This window comes from Gadus morhua, chromosome 4, assembly GCF_902167405.1.
Source record: "Gadus morhua chromosome 4, gadMor3.0, whole genome shotgun sequence".
Lineage (NCBI taxonomy): Eukaryota > Metazoa > Chordata > Actinopteri > Gadiformes > Gadidae > Gadus > Gadus morhua.
The window spans coordinates 19,736,572-19,756,586 of NC_044051.1; the positions used below are offsets into that span (position 1 = coordinate 19,736,572).

General features: G+C 45.3%; 1 protein-coding gene across 2 annotated transcripts; it reads left to right on the plus strand.

The window, feature by feature from the left end:
- Nucleotides 1–441: 441 nt before the first annotated feature.
- On the plus strand, nucleotides 442–19,232 carry ttll11 (tubulin tyrosine ligase-like family, member 11). Of its 2 annotated transcripts, none has more exons than XM_030354854.1 (10): nucleotides 442–1,653; nucleotides 4,749–4,848; nucleotides 5,132–5,265; nucleotides 7,724–8,014; nucleotides 8,460–8,744; nucleotides 9,400–9,495; nucleotides 9,668–9,777; nucleotides 16,032–16,292; nucleotides 17,014–17,144; nucleotides 17,420–19,232. In XM_030354854.1, the coding sequence occupies exons 1-10, from the start codon at nucleotides 1,132–1,134 to the stop codon at nucleotides 17,776–17,778; spliced, it is 2,289 nt and encodes a 762-aa protein (XP_030210714.1). In that variant the 5' UTR covers nucleotides 442–1,131; the 3' UTR covers nucleotides 17,779–19,232. The 2 variants fall into 2 exon arrangements, with proteins under 2 accessions (XP_030210714.1, XP_030210715.1); XM_030354855.1 differs by having other exon boundaries at nucleotides 444–1,653; nucleotides 17,014–17,120.
- The last annotated feature ends 783 nt before the right edge of the window (nucleotides 19,233–20,015 follow it).

The window sequence follows — 20,015 nt, forward strand, 5'->3', positions numbered from 1 at the left end:
TTCTCAGCAAATAGCTAACTAAATACTTCAGGAAAATCCTGAAATTTGTTCTTCTACGACAGCCAAGTGAGAGAAAAATAGAGAAAGAAATAGGCCCTACAAGCCAATAAATATAAATGTAGATTTAGTAATTAATTTAGTAATTAATATGTGCGATTAGGGGTCAACACCTGTAGCACGTTAATGTATGCCATTGCCAACCCTTAGCATTCATCAAGTATCGTGGTGTACACAACCGTACTCAGGGCCATATTTAGCAGGGGAAATTATTGTTAGACCGTTAAATACAGGCTGTGAACCTGAACTAAACAAGTCTCTCCTTCAGTCATGAAAAGGGGGTATACGGTCACAGAACGTGGCATCCCAGTGAACGGCAACCAATGCTCGCTCCCGCGAGCTTCGGAAGCCGTTCACTGGGATACCACGCTCGCCCCCGCGAGCATCGGTAGCCTCTAAAACTGGGATGCCACGATCTGTGGCCGTATCCCCCTTTGAGTCATGTTGCTGTTTCTGACGGAGGCGGCGCGACGGACCAAACTCAACCGAAGTCACCGCTCCACCAACGGAATCGTCTACCAGCGATACCGTGTTTCTCCACGATATCACTCATAACGGGGGAGAGACAACGTCTCCAAATTGAACTCATTTATTCTCTCGGTCTCCCATGAGATATAAAATATGGCCAAATGGTGTGGAATAATGTATATAACTTTGAAAAGGCCATCGTAGAACTGGAAACGCATTGGGCCGGGGAAGACGGTTGTGAGGTCGGCTAGAGAGGTCGCTTTCCCCGGCAGGACCACCACCCGGCAGCGGTCAGGGATGTTGACAACCAGCTACTGGTCTGTCGTTGGTTTTTTCGTTGTATTGGTTTGGCTAGCGATGGCAACTGGCAGCACACAGAAGTGGCAGCAGCAGACCAGGTCATGAGGTATATTTGCAGTTATAATGGAGTAGCCTATACTAGTTCCAGTGAAGCCGCGGTTTGCTCTGTCGAGCCCCGCACCGTCGATGCGATGCAGAGCGGGTATCCATGTATAGGATAGCGGTGGGTGGCTTGCTGGTTCCGGGTGACTGTGCGGCGAGTTGTAATCTTGTATTGCTTAATAGTGTCAGTCCAATTTGTTTAGAATGAGCGACCATGCTGTGAAGGTTGAGCCTGACCATACGACAGCATCTAGTGGAGACAAGGACAATGTTGTGGTTACTGAGGAGCTGGTGCTCGATACCTCCCCGGCCGCCAGCCTCTCGCCTCCTGTGCCCTCTTGTGTCCCCTCCGCCGCCGGGGTACAAGGCTCAGCGACGCCCCTCGCAAGCAAGGACAAAGCTCGGAGTCGTAGCAAAATGGGCAGAGATGACAGGAGTACAGAGGGAAAAGTAAACACTGATATTGGCTATGCGATTTCAACCCATGTTGGTAAGCACCTTAACCGGTTGCGAGGTGAGAAAGTGCTGCAAATCAAGTGTGCTGGTAGAGTGATGCAGGGAAAGCAGGAGACGAATGGCAACTCGACCCACCAACGGCCTAGAGATCGGCATGAACCTGGAAACAAGCATCAACGAAAGAAGAAGCCAGTGACGGTGGATACATCCAAAGCAAAAACATCACTGGAGGCTCTGAAAATGAGTATCAAGCAACTTAAATGGAAAGAGGTATGTGTATTGGCACAGTTTAATTGGTTTTCATTGCCTATACTGTACTGTCCTATATTGCAAACCAGTAATAAAGTAATGTGAAGTATTATTGAAGAAGTGTGTTTGGGCCTGCATGGGATAATAAGTCAACAAAAACTTTACAGTTTGACACTAGTAGTGCAACATTAATGACACTGGGCCTAGCATTATTATTATTTACCGATTGGAAATGGGCACTATTTATAAAGTGAGTTATTAATAGGCCATTTATCTAAATAAAGACCTACTCATCATCATCACTGTTTTTGAATGCTAACCATTTTACCCATGAATGATTCACAAGACGTGAGTGGACATGGGCCATCATTTGAGAAGCCACCGTCACTTATAACAATGTTGCTTGAAACGCATAAGGTATACAATTACAGCAGTGTGCCTGAAAGTTTGCCTTAATCATTTATAAGTGGGCTAATTGATATGGGCTGCCCTGCTCTGTGAGTTGAGCACCATCTGGTCGGTCCCAGAGAAGTTTGAACGTGATGCATTTAGTACCTACCTACTATGGCCCACTGGCCCATTGTCTCTGTGGACTTCATTATTAATGTCATGTTTTTCTTTACTGTTGACTACTCGGTAGCACTATACCTTACAATAGCAGAAGATCTGGTATCTCTCGCAAGCATGCGCAACCACACACTATCCCTCAGCATGATTGAATTTAAACCCAAACACAGAAGTTGGACTGATCCTATGTCAAATTTGCAGATTATCCTCTCAGCCGTTCACGCCTAATGGCCGAGCTTGTCAGTTTGAAACTCGAGTTAGTTCTTAGGTACTCATAGAGAATCTTGGTATTACTCTAATCTACACAGACAACAATGCTCTCCGCAGGTGCTGTAATATGTTGTTGGCCCAGTTTAATTTGAATGTGTGTTTTGAAGGATGAAGAGGATGAAGATGCAATTGTCACACATACTTTGTTTTCATATGCAAATTAATTAAATTCGATTTGCACAGCCCTCAATCACACAGTTACAGTCTCAAATGGCTTACAAGTCATGCATATATGACATACGATAACGTGAAGGCTTTTTCACATTATCTTTAGCCATGCGTGTGCAATGGCTGCTGCCAACTGTTGGGCAGCATATGGTATCCGTGGTTAAATGATTAGATGTAAACCCTTCTAATCCAATATACTTTTAGTCTTCTTTAGAGCATTAGAGAAACAAGTCACACGTACATTAACCAGTGACCAATAGGTCTTGGTATTTGAATGCAACATATCTTTGGGTAGTTTAACCTCCATGAGTGGTATCAGTCAGAAACACCTTATTTTGAGAATGCCTTTCATGGCAGCCAATGTGTCTTAAAGAGCTCATACGTCTGTTTAACTTTTATTTTCAAATGGATGAAACCAAAAAGAAAAATAGTGTTATGCAAGATAAGTCAGGTCAATTAAGCACTGTTCATCCAATCAAATCAAGGTTTTTATTGATTGTACCATATGTGGGGTTGCCGTTCAGTGGGGCCTTTGTATACATTTGGGAGGGTTGCTCCTACTCTGGATGGTACCAAATTAATTTGACCTACATCCCTCATCAGATTAGTTGTACATGGCCTCCTGGGAGTGGTATTCATAGCCGTCTTGGCTCTATGTCAGGGTTTCCCTTTTACACAGGCTCACATTAATGAATGGTGGCTGAATGAACGGCTGAGGTGTTTGACTCTGACGAAAAGTCTATAGGGTTAAAACCCTGTAGCCTACTGGTAGGCGTCGCTTAGAGAGCTATACTTGAAAGTGATTACTGACAAAAACATAAATGTCACAATCTTTATTCAAATGATAACACTACAGTGCAATCTGAACATGCTTCCCTTAGTATTATTATGTCATTCATAATATGGTGTTCCACCATTGTGTACCCTGATACCATGTTGTACACAAATAACAACCACTTTGTTTTGGTCTCAAAATGATATAATACAGCTTCCTCAGAGCACATTTTCAAAATTTGGCTTTCAAAAAGGACACCTTTGGTTTCAGATTGTGGGGAACATGATATTGCCGGATTTCATTTGATATGTTGCATTACTCTTGGGTTGTGTCCACAAGAGCATGGCCTCCTCTGTTGGCTGCAATGGTATCTTATTCAATCGACCAAAGGTGGCAGTTCAAATGTCAAGAGGAAACAAAGTTGTGTCGAGTGTGCAAAGCATTGCCATTACATTTAAATTAGGGCATTTATCAGTCGCTTTTATCCTAAGCAAATTACAATAAGTACATTTGTCAAAAGAAAGAAAAACAACAATATATCGCTGTCGCGGTACAGTAAAGATATTCATAGAAACAAGTGCCAAGCACTTACAATTGGTAGGTTAACCTCCCCATATACAACAAATAAATCTCTAGGAGAAGACGCTACACAATGCTTAATACTATTTTGAAATGCATCTATTCAAACATATTTGTAAAAGGCACAATTCGGTTTGTATACTTTTTGTTCTGTTCTGTCTTTGGCATTAAAGTAAAAAATAAAATGCTAGAAAACATATTTTGTGTAATTTGTTGTTTTCAAGCATTGCCCTTTATTACCTTTGGTAAACCGTACACACACAATTGATTTTCCCTCGCATTCAGGTTGCTAATGGCGGCAGCATGCAGTGCTTGCTAATCCTTTAACAATGCCACTACATCTTCTTCTTCTTCCTACTCTTCATGGCTCATTATTGGAAAACACAAGTAGGATTACTGATGCATTGAGAACAGTAAAAGAACAAACACTCTAGAATGATTCATATTTTAGATTATAATTTCAATAATAATTTCAACTCAAATTTACATTTGTTATTATTATATATAACAGTATGTTTTTTTTGTACCTAGCTTTATCATTCAACAAACCTATTGATATCCACTTGCAACATGTTATGTTTTGTCATCAGCAAACCAACAAGTTACCTTTTTCTTTCTCTGTTTCAGTGGAAATCTGAGCATAATTTCAGATCAGTATAAAGATGGGTTACGATGATAGATGATTTGAAGCAGACAAATACTACCGTTGATTTGACTTGTGAGAACTGATCAGACTAATCTCTCCCTCTCTGGGCAGTTTCCCCTGGGCCGCCGGGCCGCCTGTGATATCTACTGGCATGGGACGTCCTTCCACGACAACGACCACATCGTGTCCGGACAGGTCAACAAGTTTCCAGGTAGAGTCATGTCAATTTCTACATAAAACTACAACGATGACTTGGTTTAAATGTTGTTTAGGCTTGATTCCACCTGAATGAGGAGTGAAGTTAAGATTAGTTGGATGATATTGCACATAATGGAAACATAAAACTAGTGATAAGTGACATTCCTTTGACTAAAAAGTTAAAGAAGCAGAGCAGTTTATTGATTTAAAACTCTTTCCTACTTCCCCAACGGCAGCGTGTTAAATCGGTGACCGACCCTTTAAGTGCGATGCCATATTCTACCTGTTGCCTGCAGGGATGATAGAGATGCTGAAGAAGATAAACCTGAGCAGGGCGCTGCGCACCATGCACGAACTGTTTCCTGAGGAGTACAACTTCTACCCCCGCTCCTGGATCCTCCCTGACGAGTACCAGCAGTTCTCTGCTCAGGTGAGCAAGCGCTCGCAACCAAACCCGGACCCAACCAGAACTAGGAAGGGCCTATACAGGCAGACACCGCCTCCCTGCCATTTTATGCTATTGGGATTTAAATTATGCTGCACCTGTGGTGCAGCATAATGGATTTTCATTCCTTTTTTACTACCATTACTTACTACTACTATTACTTATCTGGTTGGTGTACAGGTGGAGCCCTGTGGTGTGTTCTAGAAAATCTCACTCTTCAAAACGACAGTCTTTCCTTATATTCTCAGCCTGTTCCTCTCATGTGAGCCTCCGCCGCTGTCTTTGTCCTCCAACAGAGTAGTGGGAACTGCTCCATATATGGTTGCGCTTGAGGCCTTTCCTGTTTGAGTGTAAGCTTCTCTCTCCATCTGACATGACAGAGGGCCAAAAAAGCCTCTTGATGTCAACCAGTGGCTAATTTTAGACCCAATTACTGGTTCAGCGGACCCGCTGATGTTGAAGAGCCCTTTTATAAGAGACTAGTGAAACGCTGCTTTCGTGAGGAAGAAAAATAGTCCTTCAATATTCATTGCTGCAAAGCTCACTATAATGTTATAATTATACACACTTAATACAAAAACAACGTCTGGTTATTTGGACAGATAATTTTGGCCGGCTCGATGATGCTTCAATCCTTCACTAGGAAGCAAACATTCAGTCAAGACTGAATGTTTTCATGAAGCAGAGGCTAACGAAGGGGTAGGAGTGAGGCATCTGCAGGATGTCTGCAGGTGGGGTGCAGATGTCGGAGGTCGAAGCCACAAACTTTATGCTGGGAGTCAAACATGCAACCCACAATCCTGACTTTTATTTAGCAGTTTAAGCAAATTTTTATTCATTATGGTTGTTATTATGGTGTCCACATTAGTCATTGGCGTCCCCTTCTGCGTACGGTTCTGTGTGGTGTTGATACGTACATCACTTGATACATCTCAAACTATGGTCTCTAAAGCCGCAGCGCTGCAGAGGCTGCCTTTTGTATCCCAACACCTAGCTACAACGTTGGGTTCAGGATAAGCAGGTTAGATGTACAGAGCAGCTGTTAATGCTGATTGACGTATACACTGCCCGGATCCACCGCAGGAGTCATGAGAACTGTGCCGGTGAAACCAGAAACAAAAGCTTAGTCATCCCTTCGCATCTCATAGGGTTTCAGGTCTCTTATAGAGCTGGATTGCCTGGCAAGGGATAGCACTTAATACAGAAATAGCTTGGGTAGGCAGAAAGTGGAAAGGTCGGCCTATAGAAGCCACGTATGGAAGATTCTCATGGCTTTAAAACTGTAGGTCATCTCGTGCAAGTAAATGGCTCACGAGGCTTGTGTCGAACTTCATGAAGACCTTCCTCCTCGGATTAACCCAAGGACATACTCATTTCTGTTGAGTAAGGACTGCGTGTCGGACTGTTGTTTTTAATTAATTGATTAGTACTAGGTGTTAGAATCATGAAATACCTTCTAATTACTGACCCGCTTTGGCCGGTGGGTGAACTGCAGCCTGCTGGAGATCGATCATTCAGAGCACTGCAGTGCGAGCTCAGAGTTTAGAAAGAGAAACGTCCCAGGTCAAACATAATGGAGAACGGCCTGTGGACTGATCTCCATTATATTTGACCTGGGATGCAACACAGATTCTCGAAAAGGTCTAATTTTCAAAGTTAAATTAAAACCTCTTCATATAATGCCATTTTGAAGCAATATTGAATTGTCGAAATCCTACATTCTTCCCTGCAAACATGGGCATCCAATGTTATTATATATTTTTATTTTTGGGTTACTTATTTTGCATTTTATGGACATTAGATTGAAGATGGACAGTAAAGTGCACTGAGAGAGGTGATGAGAATTGTAGCAAATGTCCACATGTTGGAATTGAGCCAGGCTTCTAACCACCCAGCCGCCTTCATCCTCTGTTCAATCCTTCAGACTGCGACACTAATTTGTCCCATCTTTTACATACTGCAGGCTTTCTAGAATACAAGTTGCATATTAACCTTAGTAGACAACAACCCTTTTTCCCTTGCAGTTAATGTCTCGCACTATCAGAGTTAATGAGGAATTAAATGGAGTAGATGAGGGTTTGATTGAATGTAAAAAGTACTTCAATTGAAAGGCAGGCTTTCATCTCTGAGGCCTCTAAGGCAATGTGGATGGCTGTATGAAAGTAAATAATCAAAATGTTTTCTGTATTTCTTTATATTAGTTATGTGTGCTAAACATCAGTGCTTGATCAAAGCTTATAGTTTATTATTTTAGCTATACTGACTTTTACCTTTTGAATGTTCCTTAATTATTTTAGAAATGTTATTTTCAGTAATATTTTAATATTCCCAAACATTTCTTTCCAACCATACCATATTTTTCATGTCAACTTCCACATCATCCACCTCCATTAATCGGGGATGCCCTCTACCCCCCCCCCCCCCCCCCCCTCCCCTCCCCCAGATCCGCGGGCTGAAGGACAGTGACGCGGCGGCCCACCGCACCTTCATCGTGAAGCCGGACAGCGGCTCCCAGGGCGAGGGCATCTACCTGATCCGTGAGGCCAGCGAGGTGCGGCTGGCGGCGGGCTCCCAGGCCAGGCAGGCGGTGGTGCAGGAGTACGTCCAGAGGCCCCTGCTCATCGACAAGCTCAAGTTCGACATCCGGCTGTACGTGCTGGTGAAGGCCCTGGAGCCGCTACAGATCTACATCGCCAAGGAGGGCCTGACCCGCTTCTGCACCGAGCCCTACCAGGTACGACGCTGGTCCCCTTCTACACCGAGCCCTACCAGGTACGACGTTGACCCGCTCACAGGCACACAGCGCGGACGGCAGGACGTGATTCACAGGAAATCACAGGATTACAAAATAGAAGCTGCTTCAATGAGAACACCACGGAGCACAATTCAATCTGGGATCGTTTGGTTATCCTGGACAGAGGATGATGTCATTCCTTCGTTCATGTCTGATGAATGCTTATTTTTCCTCAATGTTTATCAGGGCAAACGCATCAATTATCACGTGATTTTCACCTCATTCTAAACTATTTGAGGATAAAAAGTACCACTTTATATGTGTGATGTGTGAAAATAGGATTAGGAATTAGGAAAACGCAAATCCTTGACCCACGGTTTGAAGGGAAACGTGAGTGGGTCGCTTTTCCCTCCGTCTCTTAAGTGTTTGTGTGTCCCCTCCACAGGAGCCCAACCAGAAGAACCTGAGCCACGTGTTCATGCACCTCACCAACTACTCTCTGAACGTGCAGAGCGACAACTTTGTTCACTCGGACAGCCAGAGCACGGGCAGCAAGCGTACCTTCTCCAGCGTGCTCTACCGCCTGGCCTCCAAGGGCGTGGACATCAAGAAGGTGTGGTCAGACGTCATCTCGCTGGTCATCAAGACGGTGATCGCCCTGGTGCCGGAGCTCAAGGTCCACTACCAGGCAGACATCCCGCCCGGCAAGCCCGGACCCACCTGCTTCCAGGTGGGGCGTCCAGGTCTAAGGTGTAAACCAGCCCCTCATGCAGAAATGGTTCCCTCTCGCTCAGCTCCCCCCCTTCCTGCCTCCCTCCCCTTCTCTCGCTGGTAAAAAGTGTTGCATTTCACACACCTGTGATTGACAGGCATGATGTATTCCCCTGAACCCATCACAGAGGAGATTGGTCTTTAATCAGCCAGCAACCGATCGTCAGAAATCGTTGAAATTGGCTCACAGGCAGGCAACTCAAAGTGGATATTCTCACAGCGCACCTAACAGCTCTCACTCACTAACAGCTCTCACTCACTAACAGCTAACGGATGGCGTTGACATTTCTAACTGATGACACTGCAGCCCCTATAAGTGTGTGCTGTGAAACAACCAAATAGTATTTAATTTGGTTTTCCTCTTGTGTGTTCAGTATGTTTGTTTGGTAAAACATATGATTGGCAATTCATATGTTTTCTTGCTCTTACACCCTCTTACTACGATGTTCTAGGCATGTACTTTTATACTTTTACAGCATATAGTGGATAATCGAATGTTCTCCACACGTCCCTTTCTAGTAAGAAGGAACACGAAAAGTAACCTCTATATGCTTGTTGCAGGATAGACCGAGACGTTCTGAGAGCTAAGCTTGCGTGTCCTGTCTGTGTCTTAGATATTGGGGTTTGACATTCTGCTGACCAAGAACCTCAAGCCGGTTCTGCTGGAGGTCAACTCCAACCCCAGCATGAGGATAGAGCACGAACAGGAGGTGAGACATTCTGGCTCATCAGTTCACTCTCGTTTCATCATCTTAGCACTGAAGGTAACGACCATCCTCATACCGTGCGTGCGTGCGTGCGTGCGTGCGTGCGTGCGTGCGTGCGTGCGTGCGTGCGTGCGTGTGTGCGTGTGTGTGTGTGTGTGTGTGGGGTTGGTTATAGGTTGCCCCAGGGGTGTTTGAGTATGTTTCCAGTCCGGTGGACGAAGACGTCAAAGTGTGTGTGATCAGGGACACACTGAGGCTGATGGACCCTGGCCTAAACAAACACGGGTAAGGTCAGGGGTTGCGCTGTATTGCATCTGTACTGTGTGGTTTTACATATACATACATCCGCATGCACGCACACAATCACACACACCTCTGCACGCACGTGCGCACACACAGGCATAGTGTTTCAAAACACACATGCAGTGTGTGTCTTTATCCTTAGATTTTTCCTTTCCCATTAGCACGCCTTGACTCAAGAATCGAGCAACACCAGCTCATAATGGTGTTGATTTGAATGTAATTATAGCTCAGCTGTGATTAAAACGCACACTGTTCTGCCGGGTTTGCCCACGCTCACAGGTTGACCGGCCTACTAAGATGCCCCTCACACCAACAACACTGCAGCTGTTATTTTCCTTCAGCTTTACTTTCTATATGTTCTTTTTAATTAGCATTGTGTGATAGAATGTCGGCAAGCTAACCCTTTTGAAAGTCACCTCTGGCTCTGGCTCTGACTCTCTTTCTCTCTCCCTCTCGCGCTCTCTCTCTCTCTCTCTCTCTCTCTCTCTCTCTCTCTCTCTCTCTCTCTCTCTCTCTCTCTCTCTCTCTCTCTCTCTCTCTCTCTCTCTCTCTCTCTCTCTCTCTCTCTCTCTCTCTCTCTCTCTCTCTCTCTCTCTCTCTCTCTCTCTCTCTCTCTCTCTCTCTCTCTCTCTCTCTCTCTCTCTCTCTGCATCTCTCTCTCTCTCTCTCTCTCTCTCTCTGCATCTCTCTCTCTCTCTCTCTGCATCTCTCTCTGCATCTCTCTCGTTCTCTCTCGTTCTCTCTCGTTCTCTCTCTCTCTGCATCTCTCTCTGCATCTCTCGTTCTCTCTCGTTCTCTCTCGTTCTCTCTCTCTCTGCATCTCTCTCTGCCTCTCTCTCTCTCTCTCTCTCTCTCTCTCTCTTTACCCTTGCTCCATCTTGTTTGGGATCTGTTTTTGCCAGTGAGCAGAAATTCCTTTGGGATAATAACTCTCTACATCCCTCTCCTCATATTAATGTCTAGACATAATCCCTCGCATAATACCAGAAATCATTATTCATTGTGAATGACTTGTCCACTGTCCGGGGGGATTATTATTATTATTACCTACGTATGTAAAGTCTGTCTCCATGGATTCTGAGTGTCAGAATAATGGGCTGTGGTCAGTCACAGTGATTAACTGGCCTTGATGGTGATTGCACAGACATGTGTATCGTGAGCTGGTGAGCTTGTGTTGTAAAGATGTTTTGGTTTATGGACGCCTTCGTTATCGCTTTCAGGTTTATGGGCATCTGGAGTTTTGAAAAGTACATTCATGAATCAAATTAATATTAAAACATAACTATTATTTATGAGCAATTAGAACTATTATATAAGCCGTTAAAAGTTTGAGATGTAGCGTCTGGTGCTGTTCAGTTTGAGGGTTCACATGTGCTATCCAGCCTCTTGCAAACGTCTTCAGCAGCAGATGGCCAAGCAAGCATAACATTTACAATGTTATTGTTGTTAAGATGTCACAACAAACAGCACAGATGTATCTGCTTATTAAAATCAACAGATACAAAATAGTCTGCCTCCCGGCCTGCAGCACCACAGACTCAATCTTTCTGAAAGCCGTCCTATCCACACACGCCTGCCCTCTGAACACACGGTGCCACTAGCGCACTGAGATGTTAAAAGAAGGCAAGGTCTAGCTGTGGTTTTAAAAGCAAGGTCTCATCAGTTCTGCAGACAAGCTTGTCTTGTTCAGTGTAAAGGAAAACTACTGTTGTCAGGCATGCAAACTGGCTCGGGGTGAAAAAGGTGAGAATGATGCGTGAGCTGAGAAAAACACAGACCCACTATAGGGTTCCAGGTTTATACTCCGGGGAGTTTTCTTTTACATTTTTTAATGTATTAGGGTTAGTCACAAGCTAAAAAAAAATTACAGGACTGCGCACCATTACGAACAAAGCATTAATTTATAATGTGCAAGGGCAGCCCCAATAGGTACATAACTTATTACAAAATTAAGAAAGAATATTGAGAAGAATAAAAAGAGGTGGGAGGACAGGGCAATAGGAGTATGCCATTATTTATTTTTCTTCTTGGCCTGGACCAGTGTCTCAAGGGCCCGCTTTCGCTGTTTTGCATGCTGCAATACAGCGACTTCTCTCACCTATATCGACTAGTATGTATCAACACAACTGGTGACCCCGCTGAAAAATTCTCTTTCGGCGCGTTTCCACCTGAGGGTGCGTTCGGTTCGGTTCGCAAAGTTGCGGCACGGTTCGCGTTTCCACTGCCAAAAGTGGGCGTGACATGGGAATAAAAACAAACCGCGAGGTATTATTCTGGACAATGGACGTGTCGCGTAAAACGTTATCTTGGGCGAACAAGGAGGTGGAGCATGGACCTATTAAAGAAGACAATACTTTATTAAAGCATGCAATTGTGATGTAGAACAAAATAAAAAGAAAACAAAGTGCTTGCATGATATTGAAGCCTACAGTGGTGGTGTCTTATCATTTGTTTACCCTTCACTCCCATTGGCTGAATCGATGAGAACGTTTTAGATAATATAAGGTCGCGGGGAGACGAAGCTCTGTTCGTTTGTAGCCTATATTTTATTTACGTGACCATATTTTCGTTATGTTTGTTTTGGGAATCAGTTCTCGTCGTTCACCTTCGGGATGTTTACGTAGCTGCCGCGGCGATCGACATCCGGCCTACCATGAGGGTACTGTCGGCGGTGGAAACGCTCGGTGGAAACGAGGCATTTAAAGGCTCCGCTGGGCTCACGCTTGGCCGTTTCAGATGGTAGGCGACTTTCCGCTCGCGCTGTCGGTTGGCCACGCGGCTTCACGAGCGCGCGCATGCGTTCGACGAGCACGGAAGCGACAGTTCCACGGGAGTGCGCCCACTTGTCGTGCCGCCTGACAGAATGCTGCGCCTCCTCTCTGTCCGCTCGCCTCTCCATTGAGAATGTATTAGCAGGCGCTACAAGGACCCCCCCCCCCCCCCCCCCCCCCCAAATGTTTTCTCAACGGATCTCCACGAATCACACAAGTGGTCAATTTTGTCTTCAAAACGGCGAATTTCGCCGAAAGGTGACTAGTTTGCATGCCTGTGTTGTGTGTTGCAACTGTCTGACAGGACATGGATGTCTCCAGATTGCAGGACAACGGGACACTGTGCTGTGACTTTATTTGAAAGGCACCTGCACGTTGTTGTCACAGTCAACTCATGTCTGAGGAGAAAACACCCTTTGTGATGCACACCAGCTTCAGCTAGGCCACACACTTCATTATAGTCCCCCTCGGTGTCGGTCCTGGGCTCCCCAGCGCCCATATTCTCCTTGATCCTGCTGTAATTGCTTTCTTCTCTGAGTGATGAGGCGCGACAGTATTTACTTTTGATTTCTTCCTCGCTGTTTTCACCATTGAAGGGTTACTGCCACGTCGTGGATCCTGACGAGTCGGTGCCTTGCTAAATGGGCGCAGGATCCAGGACGCGTGCGTGGGGATGATTGATCCCATTAAACATTGAGTGCGGCTCTCGGATGCCATTCACGCTGCTTAATCATTTATGAGCAAAATGCCTAAAAGGTGTGTGTGTGTGTGTGTGTGTGTGTGTGTGTGTGTGTGTGTGTGTGTGTGTGTGTGTGTGTGTGTGTGTGTGTGTGTGTGTGTGTGTGTGTGTGTGTGTGTGTGAAAAAGGAAAGCGTCTGTGACTAGGAAAAGTGTTTTTATTTTTGATGAGGACATGACATTGTTTTTGACAATTTTTGGAGCCATTACCGTATATGCCAGTGCCGGTGGATTTGGTTCCCGTGTTTGTGCACCTATTTTGAAAGCTCTGCCTGAAACAAGGCTTTAAGACATTCACACGAGTCCTCATAATCCCCTTATCAACACTCCTGCTGGGCCTCAGAGTAATCCTTGAGGATTATACCACATAATATCATATTAGATTAATATATCATGTTGGAGATTATGTTGCTCTCTGTGTCGGTTCATACGAGGGACTCTGCGCCTTGAAGTAAATTAGGAAATCAAGAAGAAATCAGCTGCTAGACTCTTTGATTTTTCTTCTGCTCCAACAGGAATTATTTTTAGCATGATCTAACTCTTTGAAAAGCTTACCTGGAGGCATGTGAACTTGCTAATTGATTTCATTTTTGTGATTCCTATAATTTTATATTCCCCCTGCGTGGGACGGAGGCTGTGGGAATGAATAGGTGTAGGTTGAGATAATGCAAGCGTGTGTGTGTGTGTGTGTGTGTGTGTGTGTGTGTGTGTGTGTGTGTGTGTGTGTGTGTGTGTGTGTGTGTGTGTGTGTGTGTGTGTGTGTGTGTGTGTGTGTGTGTGTGCGTGCAGAAATCCCCACAGTCTGTAGAATGAGTGAATCCTCATTTCATTTGTTCAGTTAATTAACTTTGTTTATATTTGTGTATACGGCCACACAATATATAGTTTATCGATTTCAGGTTTATGCAGGTCTGGAGTTCTGAAAAGTACATTCATGAATCAAATGAATAATAATACATAACTTTTATTTATGAGTAGGTAGTGCACTGCAATGCATCATTTCTGTTCCACATTAATCCCTTTCCTGCATTACCGTATCCCACCTCTAGGTGTCATTAAAACATCACTTGGATACGGTTTTCCCTGTAGCTGCCTGCCTCTCAGTGGGATCCTCCTACTCCATTGAAGTCTGTGTTGAAAGAGCTATGGTTGTTTGTTCAAACCTCCACTGAATGAGTAGTATGAAGTGTCTGATTGTGTATGTCTCAGGGGCTTGGCTCCCGATAAACTAGATTAGATGGTGAATGGTGAAGTGTGCCAGTGCTGTGTGCTTTTTGTATATTCATCTCTTTAACACAACCTTAGTGACAGGTCATTTTACGTGCTTACTGACAAGAATACACATGCAAACATGGAATTAGTGGATTATCTTGCAGAGTCACTTCAAATCCAATGAAGATAAGTAATGGTTCTGTCATCAATTTTTCATTTTTCATCAAGCGATGTTCTTTGCTGAATAATTAGCGTGGACGTATTGAATCAAAGTGATTTGCTGAGAATGTTTTTTAGATTGCTGTGCTACATCAAATGCCAATTCCCTTATAGTAGTTTACTTCAGTGGATACCAGCTCAAAAAATGGTTGTTCATGTAAAAACTGGATCAGCCAATAAATTGAGGAGTGGCGAGATAGAATGTGGGCATGGGGGTCGGACAATTAATCCCACCTGAAATGTTTAGCTCCAGCTGTCTCATCCAGTTACCTGCTCGCGTCTGACCCTCACCTGCGTTCCCCATTATATTCCCACCCAGAAATGAACTACAAAAGATGACTAGAGCTCCTTGTCCTTTCGGGTAAACCACCAATAATCCCTCTCATTTATGTGCCCTTGCTGTATACTCTTCATACGGCTGTGCTGTACAAAGCCCTGCTATATAAACCTTTTAGAGACTTTGCTTGTGCTGTGCTGATAAGCCACTCAATCAGGAAACCTGTCCACACAGAAGTTCTCAAGAACAGTGAAAACAGTAGATCTTAAAGTGAAATCACCTGTTGTGTGGGGTTCTTCTTCAATAACCTATTGGTGATTCGCACCTCTTTAGGAATGTTTCGATGCTTGTATTTGGGTACATTTACAAGCATCGTAATGAGGTTCTGTGTTTAAGGAGAACCACGCAGGTGAGGCAGCCAAGCTGCAGGTTGGCCTTGCAGGCAGAAACCCATAGAATTAACCAATCTCCTCCTCTCCTCCTCTTTCTCCTCCGTGGGGGTAATTGATCTCACTCCTCCCTGGCACGGCGCACCACTGATGGCATAGTTGAGCAGCGGGCCATGCCAACAGCTAATGATTCCACCGTTTGTTTTCCCGGTTCCTAATTATGAGTCCTACCTCCAGGGCGGCCTAGCGCCACCTCCTCTCATGCTATATCACACGTAAACAAGTTTTTAGGCAACACTGTTTGCCAAAGATAATTACAAGGCAATTAAGAATAAAAAAAAAAAACTGGAGCCGATGGTACTTCAAAAAGTTCAATGTTGAGAACCGATTTAGACGGTGTGCCTAAGTTGGCGCGTAACAACGTTAACCAAATGTACTCGTTCAACAAAGGTGCTTGGAATGTACTTAGAAATGTGGTAAAAAGTACAACTACATTGAGTTTCTAAGTGTTATTCGCCAAACATTCACGACTCTTATTCCCCTTTTAACCACCATTATCATCCCATTCGCTTTCAAATAACGGTCCTTTTGCTCGTTTTCTCTTTCTCTTTTCCACTTGCGGCCCCCCAGCCACCCCCCTCCAGCAGGGGGCGGTGGCGCGGCCCAACAGGGCACGGTCATAACGACGAAGGCTGGCCCCCCGGACAAGGCCCCGGAGGAGGAGCCGGGGGACGGCCTGCCCACGCTGTGCCTGAAGCAGGTCTACCCCAAGTACACCAAGCAGTTCCAGTACCTGTGCCTGGTGGACCGCATCGCCACGCTTTTCCTGCGCTTCCTGGGCATCAAGGGCAACATGCGGCTGGGCCCCACCGCCTTCCGCACCTTCATCAGGTACTGGGGGACACTGAACGGCGAGCTCGCTAGCAGCTAGCCAGGGTGATATAAAGTTTAAATGGTGAAAGCTGTTCTAAAACAGGGACACTGCACAATTATACTGTTTTATTACACGGCTCGGCTAGGTTTAATTTACCGATGTCAAGAAAAGTGAATTCATTGCCGTCTTTGGTATCACTCCGCAAGTAGTCCGGTAACTTATCATTATCAACCCCAGCGTACTCGGTTGCTAAGCGACGTCAACGTCTTTGGCGGACCATTTCTCTGCTGATCGTTTTGGCAAGTAGCCGTGTAATAACCGGGATAATGTATCGGACGTCGCTGGTCTTTATCGAAAATAAGCCCCTTGAGTGTTATTTTCCCGATAATGACCGGCATTCTATACATTATCCCTTACGTAATTGCCCTTAAGGTGCTGTAAGATTTAAGATTTGTTAGAAATGCAATCACAATCCTTTAGCTTTCGGTGAGTTAACTGCGCTGTGAACATATCTGTACTGGTTGATGTCAGCCTGACTCTATTAGAACATTTTGGATTTTAGACTACTTCTGGACAGTTTCTGACCAATCAGGGCATCACTTTCCTGATTGGCTCAGGGAATCCCTGTCATGTGAAAAGCAACACTTTTGGAGAAATATTATGAAATATTCTCTCCCTATACAGATTTCATCGCTAAAGATGACAACATGTTTCAATGTCTGATGCCTCTGTGTGCAGGTGCTGCAAACTGAGCAACTCCAACCTGCCCATGGCGTCGGTGGACATCCTTTACATCGACATCACGCGGCGCTGGGCCGCCTCCACGCAGGACTCCAGAGAAGCAGGTCATACACCCACCCAGACACATGGTAAACACAGTCCAAAAGAACCTCCCACACATGCTCATCATGTGAACCTACCATCTCTCATGCTCATCTACCACGCCCGTTTACAATGCAACAATGCACCGTGCCCCTACGTGCAGAAATCTCCCATTTACAAACAGTTTGTGTGCTTACCACGCCCATATAATCACTAACCACGCCCATGCAGCCACTAACCACTGCCATTTACAAACTGTTTGTCTTTGGAGGGCTAGCCACGCCCATTCACCCGCTCCTCTCCGCCCACCCCTCCTCCCCAGGCATGGGGCTGCAGGCGTTCGTGGAGGCCTTCTTCCAGCTGGCCGGGCGCAGGTCCAAGGCGGCCCTGCTGCGGGACCAGGTGGCGTCCCTGCTGGAGGTGTGCGAGGCCCACCTGGACGGCCCGCTGAGCGCGCTCCCCGTGGCGGCGGCGGTCTCCTTGGAGGACCGGCGCTCGCTGAGCCGCGGCCGGGCCATGGCGCGCGAGGCCTCCAAGCTGTCCCCTTCGTCGTCCTCCTCCTCCTCCACCACCCATCCCCCGCCGCTATGCTCCCCTGCGGCACCGCGCCGCGCCGTCAGCCACGACCAGCGGCTGCAAAGGTCCCGGCACGGCCCGCTCAGGACCAACCTGGAGAACTGAGGGGTCAGGCCTCCCCGGGCCCCGCCCCGATACCCTCCTCCCGCCTCGCCCCTGAGAGAAGGGTCAGCGAAACAAACTCCAGCTGCTCCGGAGGAGCTCGTCCGTTGTGGCCAACGGGGCGGCCTGCTGTCTGGTTCCTGTAGCTGGCAGCCTTTTAGCTTCTGCAGAAAAAATAAACAAATCTCCCGAGGACTGTCATGAGGTCCAACCTGATGTGTTACTCACACTAGGGCCTGCATCGGGCCTTCAAGTTCGTAGACGTATCTCACACCACGGCAGAGACGATAATCTGCACCTGTAGAGTCAACGGTCGCTTATTCTAATATGCAACACGTCCAGCCCTCCTGCTGGAAACCCGCAGTCGAGTTGGAACTTGGCTTTTGAGGATTTAGTGGTTAAGAAGTGTCTCTTGAATGACATGCCTGATCCGATCACCCTAAAGTCACCGTGGCTCTTTATACGTTGTCTTGAGATGGAGGTTTTTACTGTTGATTTTGGTATCATTGTACTCCACTTTTACCTTTGTTGTGTGTCCAATGGTTGGTTGTGCGTGAGTCCTTGGTTGTCTCACGGGTCTGTTTGAAACACACCTATGTGTTGTGATGCCTCAGTACCCCCCCCAACCGAGGTGAACCCGTCCTCTGCGGACGATAATCAAAGTATTGGAACCTGCTAAGGATTTACATAAACACGTTTAGCGGCTCAAATGGAGTTATTAATGCCATCCGACATCTACAAACCATTGTGTCTGAAACTCAGGTTTCCGTCCACTTGTGTGGTTTTAACTTGATTTAAATTCTAATGTTTCTCATAGCATTTACTAATTCCTCCAGTGATGGTGGAGGCTTAATTGCATAACAAAATGCATATTTTTGATAAATGACCGATTAAGACCTGACCACAGTAGCATCAAAGTTTTAAAGAACATCTTATAAATATTCATCAACCCAAAGTATTAATCAACTTGACACTAAACTTATGTGACATTATGCTAAGCAACTCTAACAGTTATGCCTTTTTAATTAAAATACTTTTAATTAAAGTAAACCAAAAGAAAAGCTTAACTCCATGAAGGAAGGACCAGAGGCCTGTTTGATGTTCTGACTCCGCTGGGACCCCACTCCCACGTCCTCCTCTCCAGGGACAACCATCACTGTGGTGGTAAACTACTGTACACACACTGGTGTGCTCACCAAACACCCACAGGTCTGAACACTGATGCCCTGTACACCGGTGAGGATTTGCACAGTACCTTTTTTACTCTTTGCACATATATGAATGTAAGGGTGAATGAGTATATTTGTATGCGTGAGCGTATGACAATATTTATTTGTGGAGGCTTGTTGAAGGACTATGAAGCCAGTGGCTCCGCTGTCTATATAGCTCTGTGAGCCGTTTAGCTCAAAATGATTCAATGGGATAATAAACAATGAAAAGGCAAATACTAAAAAAAATTACCTGCGTCTTTATTTTTCTACAAGCTTGCTACAGGGACTGGAGGCCCACAGCCGTTATAAAACATTTGTTACAATAACTTGGCAACCCTAAGAATCTTTAGGGAATGCATTAATGTATTTCTTTCTGATACAATTAAGTCCAACAAAGCCTGCTAGCTGTCTCTAAAACCTTGGAGTCAAAGTACTTCATTAAAGGGGTGATATCATGGCACCAGGTGTGAGTGTGGTTATGCATTACAAGCCGTTTGAAAATCTACTTTTTCGTGTGCTTCAGTGACATAAGTGGGCGTGTCCACCTTGATGTATGATGGAGAGCAGACATCTTTAAATTTTGCTTCCCCTGTGTTTTTTTTAAATTCCTCTTGGGACATGCAGGCAATACTTAATGCTTATGTTTAAAACACATATTAAACTGGCTTCCTTTAGTTGGTAAGGTTAGACCTACAGCACTGTAGATCTCACCTTACCTTAGGGGCCAATAATCCAGGGCAAAGAGCTTTTAAAGAGTTAAGAGTTGAGCTTACGTTCTGCTTCTTCTGTGTGAAGCGAGTGCAAGGTAGACTGAACTATGGCACATAATAACCGTGGATCCTGTGTGCCCTGGTATGTAAACGTGTCAGAAAATATCCCATGGACCCTGTGCCCTGGTATGTAAAAATATCAGATAATACCATGGACCCTGTGCCTCGTATGTAAACGTATCAGATAATGACCATGGACCATGTGTCCTGATATGTAAACGTAGCAGAGTAGTGTTATGAGCAGCGTTTGAAGCCCAGG